Source organism: Carassius auratus, chromosome 18 (assembly GCF_003368295.1).
Source record: "Carassius auratus strain Wakin chromosome 18, ASM336829v1, whole genome shotgun sequence".
NCBI classification, from domain to species: domain Eukaryota; kingdom Metazoa; phylum Chordata; class Actinopteri; order Cypriniformes; family Cyprinidae; genus Carassius; species Carassius auratus.
In genome coordinates, this window is record NC_039260.1 from 6,125,474 (window position 1) to 6,137,744 (window position 12,271).

The following is a 12,271-nucleotide window of genomic DNA, read 5'->3' on the forward strand; positions in this document are numbered from 1 at the left end:
AATAAACTATTGATTATTGGTGCAAAGACCGTAATCTACCAAGGTCAGAGACGAGGAGCGAATGCGTGAATTACAAGCTGTTTTATGAGTCTTTTACCATAGTCCACTCCTAGAGGTAGAAGTATAGGCATGAAATACTAAATGTTTCTGTTCTCTCAAGAGATCGGCTATCAGAGCTCACAACATATAGCTGTCAGTGAGAGGAGAGTTATCATTACGGCACTTACTGTGTAGAGCTCATTGAGGACTTTCATCAAATCCTCTTGCATCTGAAAGGTGATTTCTTTACTCTGAAGAGAGAGAGAGAGAGAGAGAGAGAAAAAAAAGAGGAGGCATCAGTTATCAAATCACATTAAAATCACTGACGTGAAGTGTTTGACAAAATAAGATTGTATGTGTCTGCATGCAATTAAAATGTTAGTTTTATCAGGGATTTGTATGTGGGTGCACATTCTTCACACTCAAGGATTACAGTTCAACTGTTTGCTTCAACTTTTCCAGCTTGTGTGGATTACCTGATCTTTCTGTCTCGCAGGCCACTCAAGATTCTCACTAACCCATTTATATCTCTACTAATCTGATTCCACGAGCATTTCCAACATCCCAGTGCTCAAGGGTGCTATGAGCGAATCCTTCTGATACAGCTAGAGCAAGACCTGCAGTCAATCTTCAGAGGCCACGATGTCCTTCAGACTAAATTATCCTCTCAATCCATGAATTTGAATGGAACTGGAGATGCTGTCATTATTTTAGTTAATGTGTTTTTTTTTTTAACTATTGTTTTTAATGCATAATTTATTTCTTAATTTATTCATTCAAATTATCTAGTCACCAATCTGATAAATTAAGTACAAGATGTAGACATTTATAAATAATTAATGAAATCTCATATAGATGATTTACTATATATGTATATATATATATATATATTCCTATTTTTTTTCTTCTACAGTAACCGTAGCCTGGTGCTATTACCTTCATAAACCAAAATACATTACATACATCTATCTTAACAATTCAATGAAAATCTGGCCGCATGGGTTTAATGCACTCGGTCCATTTAGTCTTTTAGACTCCATTTAATACTTCAGAGAGATAGTAAGTCTTTCCATAATATAAATGTTCAGTATGCATCCATTCATCATCAGAATGTGGCTCTGGCTTTAAGCATTTTCTTATGGCCTTATTTTTGCACTGAACATGAATTTATCATCATTAACCAACCAATCAAAAGAGATGCAACCCAAATATACTGTCATATTTAAAATGAAATTTCCATTCCAATGAACTTTTGCACCAGTTGCAAATTGTTTTGTTTTTTAACTGACTGGATTCATGCAACAATATTTTCATGAAAAATGACAAATAATAATAATAGCAAATAGGATTAATATTTAAATAAAATATTTAAATAAAATATAATTGAAATTTTAATATTACACACACACACACACATGTATATATACAGTGCCGCTGCTAGCCATTTTGGTGCCCTAAGCACAATTCCATTATGATGCCCCCCACCCCGACCCCGAGAAAGAAAAAAAAAACATTTGTTTTTGCCAGTTTAAATTTTTATTACCAAACATAACTCAATACCAATAACACACAATAGCAGCAACACAATATAAAACTTAAGAACACAACACAATATAAAACTTGGAAAAGGAGATCAAAGTGGCAAAGAGGAATTATTCTGAAAAAATAAGGACTCAGTTCACTTCCAACGACTCCGCATCAGTGTGGAAAAGTCTAAAGAAGATCACCAATTACAAGACACCACCCCCCAGCACCGTAGAGAATCAACGACTGGCAGACGATCTGAACGAGTTTTACTGCAGGTTTGAAAGAACACCCATCACCTGCCCTGAACGCCTCCCCACACAACCATTCACACCCTTCACAACTCCTGCAACCAGCCCTGAATGCCTCTCCAAACTACCGTTCACACCATTAACAGCTCCTGCAACCCATCCTGAACACCTCTCCAATCAAGCACTCTCACCATTCTCACCTCCTGCATCCCCCATCTCCCCCACACCTGCAATTCAGATCAGCGAGGATGCGGTGCGCCAGGTCTTCCGGAAGCAGAAAAGGAAAAAAGCACCAGGCCCAGATTGTGTTACACCAGCCTGTCTGAAATCCTGTGCTGACCAGCTGGCCCCCATCTTCACACAGATCTTCAACAGATCGCTGGAGCTGTGCGAAGTCCCTTCATGCCTCAAACGTTCCACCATCATCCCCATCCCTAAGAAACCCAAAATTACAGGACTAAATGACTACAGGCCTGTGGCTCTAACGTCTGTAGTCATGAAGTCATTTGAAAAACTGGTGCTGGGCCACCTGAAGGACATCACTGGGCCCTTGCTGGATCCTCTTCAGTTTGCCTACAGAGCAAACAGGTCTGTGGACGATGCAGTAAACATTGGACTGCATTATGTTCTGCAACACCTAGACAGACCGGGGACTTATGTAAGGATCCTGTTTGTGGACTTCAGCTCGGCCTTCAACACGATCATCCCAAACCTCCTCCTGCCCAAACTAAATCAGCTCTCCGTGCCCACCTCCATCTGTCAGTGGATCAACAGCTTCCTGACAGACAGGCAGCAGCTAGTGAGGCTGGGAAAATACACATCCAGCACCCGTACAATCAGCACTGGAGCTCCCCAGGGCTGCGTTCTCTCCCCACTGCTCTTCTCCCTGTACACTAATGATTGCACATCTAAGGACCCCTCTGTCAAGCTCCTGAAGTTTGCAGACGACACCACACTCATCGGCCTCATTCAGGACGGTGACGAGTCTGCTTACAGACAGGAGGTAAAAGAGCTGGCTGTCTGGTGCAGTCTCAACAACCTGGAGGTTAACACCCTCAAAACAGTGGAGATGATTGTGGACTTCAGGAGAAACCCCCCTGCACTCCCCCCACTCACCATCATGAACAGCACTGTGACTGCAGTGGAGTCATTCAGGTTCCTGGGCACCACTATCTCTCAGGACCTGAAGTGGGACATTCACATTGACTCCATTGTGAAAAAGGCCCAGCAGAGGTTGTACTTTCTCCGCCAGCTGAGGAAGTTTAACCTGCCACAGGAGCTGCTGAAACAGTTCTACTCCACCATCATTGAATCCATCCTCTGCACTTCAGTAACTGTCTGGTTCAGCTCAGCTTCTAAATCTGACCTCAGAAGACTACAGAGAGTAGTCAGGACTGCTGAGCGAATCATCGGTACAACCCTCCCAACTATTCAAGAACTGTACTTATCCAGAATGAGAAAAAGGGCTGTCAAAATCACTCTGGACCCCTCACATCCAGCACACTCCCTCTTTGAACTGTTGCCATCTGGTCGACGCTACAGAGCACTGAGCACTAGAACGACCAGACACAGGACCAGTTTCTTCCCTCAGGCAATCCATCTTATGAACAGCTTATAATAACGGCGGACACACTACACTTTATATTTATATACACACACACTTTATTTATCTAACACACATACTTAGTATACACTTAAATTTTGCACACAATATATATGTACATACATAACTTCATTTTGTAATATACTTGCCTACAATTGTCATTTGTATATTGTCATTCACTGTCTACATATTTGTATTTTTTATTCTTTTATTATGTGTTATGTTCTGTCGCTGTCATTCTGTTGTACTGCGGAGCTTCTGTCACGAAAACAAATTCCTCGTATGTGTACATACCTGGCAATAAAGCTCATTCTGATTCTGATTCTGATTCTGAAGAACACTAAAAAGAGAAAGAAAAACTTCACAGCTTTGCTGACTTTGTAAACAGTCAACATAATAGCAAAATAAAAAAAATAAAAAATAATCCAGACTTTTTTTTTTTTTGCAAATTCAATGTCACTTTGAATAAATTAAATTAAATAATCATCAATAAGTACTAGGGCTGTCACTTTTGTGAAAAAATCATTTTCGATTTTTAAGACATAAGTATTCATTGAATCGATTGTAAAATAGATTTTCCATGTCAAACAAAAAGACGTTTCCTTTTCCAACGTCAATAAACGGACGAATGTAAAGTGAGAGCTGGAAACATTCAAGTCAGCAATATTTCTTATTTATTGGCATGAAGTTTCATGGCAAAATTTTCGGGGTCCAGAGAAGAGCGTTTTTTATTCACTATATGTCCAGCTGTTGAGAAGACGCGCTCTGACCGCACTGATGTGCAAGGTGGGGGTGTTACTGCCAATTTTCCACCACAAAAGCCGGTTGCTATCAGCTTGCAATGGTCCTTTTCATAACTCAGAATCTCTAGTAACTAGATGCGCAAATGAGGAGAATTCGCGTCTACCGTGCCGCGAGATCTCCAGACGCGTGGAAACACGTCTTTACATTGTAAGTTATAATAACATAGTTTGCTGATGCTAACATTAACGTCAGCAAGTTCGAGGCGCATTACGATTAGCAGCAGCACGCACATGCAGCACATTTCCCGTACTTTCTAGACTAGACCGGACTAGACTAGAGCAATTATTAAATATCTTTCTTGTTCCCCCTTTTTTGTTACATATACATGGCTAAAATGTGCCTAATATTTCTATAGGCTAATGAAATAATACCGGCATAAAAAAAAATAAAAAATCATTAGGCTATTTTTGGTGCCCCCTCAGCACTTGGTGCCCTACGCACAGTGCGTGATGCGCATGTTGGGAGCGGCGGCGCTGAATATATATATATATATATATATAATTATATATATGTGTGTATGTGTGTGTTTTCTTAATAATAAAATATTAGTTCATTTAATATAAATATTATTACATATTCACTTTTAATAATAAAAATTATCACATATATATATATATATATATATATATATATATATATATATATATATATATATATATATATATATATATATATATATATATATATATATATATATATATATATATATATATATATATATATATATAGTATCTAAAATATTACAATTTAAACATTTATAATGCAATCTGCCCAAAAATCTTACAATTTGCTAAAAAGAAATTGGGTAAAACGGTTGGATTTCTTGACATTACTGTAAATTGAGAATTAAAAAAAAACTAAATATAATTATTATTATTATTAATATTTAAGGGTAAAATATATAACCTAGACACAATCTTCATAAGCTATGTGAGATCAGTGCTTTCACACTTTCGCTCTTTCAGCCATCCAATTGAACTCAGTTGTATCTGGAATGCGAGCATAACAGGTCACACATGTCGTGTGGAGGTCAAGAGTCAAAATAATTTAGCTAAGATCCTCAAACACCCACACTGCTGTTCCACACTCAACCTCTCAAGAGCAAACACAAGAGCCGACAGCTGTGTGTGTAAATGTGTGTGCTTCAACACAGTCTGCACTAAATGTTAAGTTCATCATCCGTGACTCATCGTACAGTACAGTACAGGCAGCACCCGGGCATGCAGATCCAAACAGACCTGGAAAGATTATTCACGTGCCATGCCAAAGCTCTGCCTTTAATCAGGCTTCCTCTAAGGCTCCTCTAACACCAGCCAGTTCTGCCTTTTACATAACTGTTTCCAGCCGATGTCAAACTGACAACCACGGTTACAAGAAGAGCCAGGGTGGCTTAGGATACTTTGGGAGCAATCAAGCAGGTTGGCAATAGAGCAAAGGACTGTGGGAAGTAGGGTTGAATGATTTTAAAAAATAATCTAATTGCATTTTTTTTAAAGCTCTTTATGTTCTGTATTATTCAAGAAAGACACCCAATAATCATTGTATAGTATGACCAACACAATATTAGATTAAACATAAATGTACTTTTCTTTAGACCAGGCCAATGTTAAGATGAAATAAGGTGATGCATGAATTGATAAGAATGACATTTCTATTTAACAACTAGAATCACAGTAGTATATTGACTTATTGTTGAATTTCCAACCTTGTAAGCATTATGACAACATAAAGCACTGAAAAATAAGCCTGGTATAAACATTAATATACAAATTACACAAATCAAAGATTGAAGAAATATAAAAACAAATCTGTTGCTTTACCACACTACTTAAGGTAATTCAAAGTCACTGTACTGGACTGCACTTTTTAACCACTGTCTGTAAACGTTAGACAGACTTTAAATAAATAAATAAATAAGAATATATATATATAAGTATGTATATATGTATACGAAATGTATGTATGTATATACGTATATGAAATGCACCATAACACGGTTTCTGTTTGAGTAATTTCAATGTACCATTTTGAAGTATGTTCATATAAACGTTTTCAAACATTTCCATGTTTAGCATGCCACAGTTGCTAGGTTTTACAACAAACCATTTAAATTTTAAATTTATGCATTTAGCTGATGCTTTTATCCAAACCGACTTACAGTCCATTCAGGCAAAACATTTATTTTAATACAGTATGTGTGTTCCCTGGGAATTGAACCCACGACCTCTTGCGCTGCTAATGCAATGCTCTACCACTGAGCCACAGGAAAACGGTAAAAACAGTAAAAATCGCATTCCGGGGGTAAATACACTTTTTTTTTAAGGGGTTCCCCAAATCGCGGACTTGGCAACACTGCAGCGAGCCAACTTAATGCTTCCTCTGAAGACTGCTTGGATGTGTTTGACTTAAAGCACCGCTGCTTGACTGATCAGTGTGTGTCATCAAAGTCCTGCGAAAGTCCTATAAGAGAGCAGACGTCTCCTTGTGCTTTCTCTCGCCATACTCTGATGTCATACACGATCAATCTCCAAGTTGAACACACCTCTGTACTCTTGCATGTTATGTGTCCAAGTTTAATCGCAACCTCTGTGGTTAAAAAATAACGTTTTTTTTTTCATATCATGATATTATCGCACATGCAATTTATCGTTCAGCCAACGTGGGAAGTAGGGTTTTGATTTTAGATTTGAAATAAGAATGGCAATTCAATTACCGAAGCTGAATTAATTATGTTGAAAAAGTTTTTTTATGCACATTTAAAGAATTGATGCACATCTTGCCCTTTCTTTTTTCTAGGCAATATTACAAAATGCGCATAAAAATAGGTGTGTGGAATCATAGCTATAGACTTTGCAACTTAGAAGCTGGGTCTTTACATAAGAAGTTGTATCACTGTAACACTACTGTCTGCAAGTTGACTTGGTTAAGGACTCTATATATAACCATATCCAGCCTCTGGGTATAGAGGATAACATCTTTCCATTAAAATTAATCTGGCTATAAAAAATGTACAAACTTCAAGGCACGAACATGGGAGGGCTGACAGCACCATGTGCAGGAGCCATGATGAAGCCAGTCATGTCAAACAGTGGGCTGTCATACACTTTTTGGCAGCATATTGCATGGCCATAGAAGTACTAAATAAAATGCCATTTAACATGCGTGACTGTTGTAGATCGCTTCACTACACTGCAAATTATCATCAGGGCTCTTACAGTAGGATTTATTCTCAGAAATGTACTTTTAGTATTGTGCATAATCTATTATACTGGCAAAATACATGCTATGCAATTAATAAAGAGAAATTCCATCAACTACTGTATGTGTTGACAGGAAAACAAATGATGACTTTTAGAAGAACAAACATCTCCTCTGAGAGAAAAACCTCTGGGAGTCTAAACTACTTTGGATTCCATGAATAACCTAAAAGTTTTTAAAAAAGCATGTTGTATAAATAATGAAAACGAAATACATGTGATAGAATCTGCTCAACCATGATGGAATTCCTCAATGTACATGTGTTCCAGTGGTGTTGAGCTCCATATGAGGTCGGATGCACAGCTGTTATATGAATAAAATACATCAAAGGTCCTTTAATAAACTTTTTTTTTTTTGCATTTAAATGGAAAGGTTGTCTAGTAGAGTGTCCAGCCATTATTCTAGTCTACAGTGTCACATGATCGTCAGAAATCATTCTTATATGCTGATTTGCTGCTCAAGAAACATTTCTTATTATTATCAATGCTGCTTAATATTTTTTTTGTGGATATCGTGAAATTTTTTCCAAGATTCTTTGATGAATATGAGTTCAAAAGAACAGCATTTTGTTACATATAAATGACTTTACTATCACTTTGGATTAATTCAATGCTTCCTTGCAAAATAAAAACATATTTCTTCAAAAAAAAAATTACTGACCCCAACTTTTAAACAGTAGTGCACTCTATTTCTAAAGGAAATGTTAATGTAAACATCATAAACAGCAAACTTTACAATATGCACACATACTAAGATCACATATTGTAATGATGCACCAATATTACAGTTTTGGCTCATACCAGTAATTACTATATGTTATGGCTGACAATAAATAAATGGATGATATCGAAATGCTATTAATACTATGTAAAAAAAAAAAAAATGTAAATGGTACATCAAAATTTAGATATCACAACGGTATGAAAAATAAAATACTTATTTAGCAATTTTCTACAACAGATCAGACAATCAAATTTTGGGTGTTCAAAATCTGAGTAACAATAATAGTGACCAGCTTTAACAAGTCTTTTAAGCGACATTCTGGAGGTCTGCCTCCCTGTTGCAGCTGTGCCTCAGGGGGCTAAGATGACAGCAGGGGCTTTGCTCTCTTGTATGTGTGGCTCATTACTGAAACGATGTTGTGATCAAAGGAAGCGGGGAGCACTGATTACAGGGAAGAGCAGTTTCAACACCCTGGGTGAATGACTGCCCCCCACCAACAACATCCAGTGCCCTTAAGGGAAACAACCCACTGCCCTCTCTCTTCTGCCACTCTCATGTCAACACAGACAGTAGAGAGCAAGAGGCGGTTTTGTTATATAACTAGTCACTTAAGGGATACAGATTCTTCTATCGAGAGTTTCTGTCATGAATCATGAGGTCTTTAAAGTTCTTCCTGTACATCTCCCCCACTGCGCTGCAGATGTATTTATCATCCTTGAGTGTAAGGTACTCATTCCAATGAAAACAGCTGTGAGGGGCACAAAGAATATCTGGTTCTTTTGTCATAATAGAGTATTTAACCTTGCTTATTGTAATGGGCATCTTCCCCTTGTGTTAGTACGTGACAATGAAAGACCACTCTATCAGAACAATATGGCATCATTTTTAAAGGAATGGCTCAACCAAAAATGAAGAATCTGTCATTATCTTTTCGTTTCAAACCCTTGGAACTAACTTTCGTCCACTGAGCAAAATAATTGCGCATTTTCACACGTAGTTGGACGCTTGAACATTTTGAGTTTAATCGCTTCATTCATGTTTGAAATAACTTCACAACAGACTCAAATTTGCATCATGGGAGGGGCTTCTGCCAGTTGAGTTCACGCAGCATTGTTATTTCAACCACCATTTATTCGGAAAATTTTCAAAATATTACTGTTATTGTGTCATGAAATGTAGTTTTATAAGTATTTCAGGCAAGAATGTATTTGTTTTAAACTCATATCTGTGTTTTTTTTTCCTGTTTCTGTAAAAGTATGAAGAAGTATCATACAGCTCCGGGGTATCCACATACTGCGACAATGACTTTGTCCTCCATTGTTGTTTTGTATTTTCCCTCTGCTTGCTACATCATAATTTCGGCACTACTAGAGCAAGCTCCCCGTTGGTTAACGCGGCGTGAAATTTCGCCAAAGTTCAGATTTTTTGCAAGTCAAAATGCCTGAAAAACTTAACTTGCGTCTTTGCATTGACTTAACATGTAAATCACTCGCGTTTAACGCATCATTCGCATCTGGTGTGAACGCACCATTAGACTACATTTTGAGTCTTCTGAAAGAATTTGATTGCAATGTGTATGGAACAGATCCATTTACTGGATAAGTTTGATCTGGTAAATCAATCATTTGGGAACAGATTTTGAACCGGAACGTATGATTCTTTGATAAGATCCCACTCAAAGGAATGATTCGTTCACAAACCGGACATCAGCAAATGCCTGTCATGCTTATCTGTGAATAAAGTCTTAAATTCTCACAAAATGCTATGAGATGCCTTGGGAAGACTTGGAATATGAAACAATGGTTCCCAAACAAGAATTTCAACAAACTTCTGAAATAATTACAATAAAAAAATAAAAAAAAACTGAACATATGAGATCTCTTAGATTTCTAGATCTAGGAAAGTCATGCCAATTAATAAAATGCTAAAACTTGGACATTTGGCATAGACGTTTTTATAATGAATACACATTTTTCTAGTTAAGCCAAGCTTTGAAGACAAATCTTGAGAAAAAAAGGTTAAAATCAATCCTTAATTATAGGGTCTTTGAACATTGTTGTGGAAAATGGGGGGCTTTTAGAATCAAAAAGATTGTGTGATGATTTAGACCTCTTTTATAACTTTTCTGAGCTTTAGTTCTAAAATATTGTTGTATAAATTTTTTTTAAAAAAAGCCAAAATCTTTATCTTCTGTGATCCATGGAAGAATGAAACTCATGCTGATTATGAACAACATGGTAAGTAAATAATGACAGAAAATTATTTTTTTTCCCTTTCACAGTCCCTTTAACTATCTCAGAGCTGCTGGTCAAGCCCTTTGAATAACCCTTGTTTGAGACCAAACTTTTACCTCCTACATTCCAGCCTTGTAATTTGCTGTTGTGGTAGTCTCATATGACTCGCATGCATGGCAGCACATAATCTGTATGGGAGTTGTCCCCCTTCTGTGGCCTGCGCTGAAGGGACCGCCACGTCGTCTCGGTCATGGGGCCGCAGACATCAAACAACAGGCAGGAGGCCATGATTAGAGCTCGGGCTTTAGAAACTTCTCAGAACAGAACCACATCGCAGAAGCAGAGGTCCCGTATGGCCGGACCCACATCGTAAATTTGGCAAATACAGGCACATAAACAACCCTGGCCTGAACCACACAAAACCCATATCTTGCTTAAGCCAGACCTAATTACAGACAGGTATACTTTAAAAGTCTCCCAAGTCCTCTTTATACAGCAACGGCAACACAGAGGTTGCATTTGAAGAAGTATATATCCCTAAATGATCACAAGATGGTTTGTCCTATGATGCAGCGCAAAAGTAGCCTAAAAGTAATTACACAGGAATGAGAATCACAGCAAAGTATGCATTACACACATTTCGGCAATTAGTTGCCATCTACGTTTATTCTGATCTATCAAGGCTAACAGAAAACTAGACTGTCATAAAGACGCCGTTTCACTTCTTTAAAGGGATAGTTCACCCCAAAATGGAAATCACTTCATGTTGTACCAAATATATGACTTAAAAATAAAAAGAAAGACCAACTGGACATAACATTCATTATGGACAAAAAACATTTAAAAAATATCTTCTTGTGTACCACAGTACATGAATGTTTGAGTAAACGATGACAGAATTTCCATTGTTGGGTGAACAATTGTTTTGAGAACAGCTTACATTTGCTGTAAAGTTGTTTTTAGAGTCCACCATCCAGAAATATTACAGGAACTGCATGAAAGTAACAAAAATGCAATAGAATAAAAATAGCTTTCAGAATAGAAGAATAGCTAAAAAAGAAAAGAGGAATGGCTGTAAAACAATACAAGACTGAAAAAAGAATATATAAAGCAATTTAGTTTTTAACAGAGCTTTTTTTCATTTCACAGAATAAAATAACTGCACATCTAATGATGTAAACGTGAACTGTCTAGCACCGATAGCCTTGTGGGCAGTGCGTCCCAAGATCGAATCCCAATCCCACCCCTTCTAACTCACCCACCTCGCATCCTGTCACGTCTGATCTGTCCTACTATAATAAAAGCAAAATTGCCCAAATATTATTCTTAAAAAAAAAGCACATTCTACACACAATACAATAGACGCAATTTAATAAAAAAATATCACCATGGTTTGAAGAGTTAAGAATTTATTCCGAAACCTATTTTGAGACTCTTCTGACAGTTCATACAAATCAAATACAGTTCTGACCTTTTTCAGAAGGCGCGTGGAGTCCTCACTAATCTGCATGAAGCGCATGATTACGTTGTTCAGATAAATGTCGCTCAGTGTCGCATGGTCTTTGCTCTCCCGTCGAACCTGGTTCAGCAACAGGTACCAGCAGTTGACCGGAGACAGGAGATTCTGGTCTTTCCTGAAAGTGAGTGAGAAACACAGAAAGAGACACTGATCAAACTTAATGAAGGGCTCCTGTCTGCGAGCTGTCAGGACCATCTGTGCACTTAACTCCTGGACTGGATGAAACCACAGACAGATCCATCTTCCCAGCACCCATCAGGATGCTTTAAAAGCCATTCACGTGGATCACACACATTAACATCCCTCTCATCTCTTC

At 37.6% G+C, this 12,271-nt stretch overlaps 1 protein-coding gene across 6 annotated transcripts in view; it reads right to left on the reverse strand.

Moving 5' to 3' along the window:
• The window catches only part of LOC113118228 (SLIT-ROBO Rho GTPase-activating protein 1-like), a 94,246-nt gene that overhangs the window by 43,032 nt on the left and 38,943 nt on the right, over positions 1–12,271 (reverse strand). For all 6 annotated transcript variants that reach the window (XR_003294296.1, XM_026287259.1, XM_026287261.1 and 3 more), the window contains exons 3-4: positions 11,908–12,070; positions 228–290 (exon numbers count right to left, since the gene is read on the reverse strand). Coding sequence is in view for 5 of the 6 variants with exons in the window: in XM_026287259.1 (XP_026143044.1) it covers positions 228–290; positions 11,908–12,070 (226 nt within the window). In the remaining variant the exon portion in view is untranslated. The remainder of the gene's footprint in view (positions 1–227; positions 291–11,907; positions 12,071–12,271) is intronic.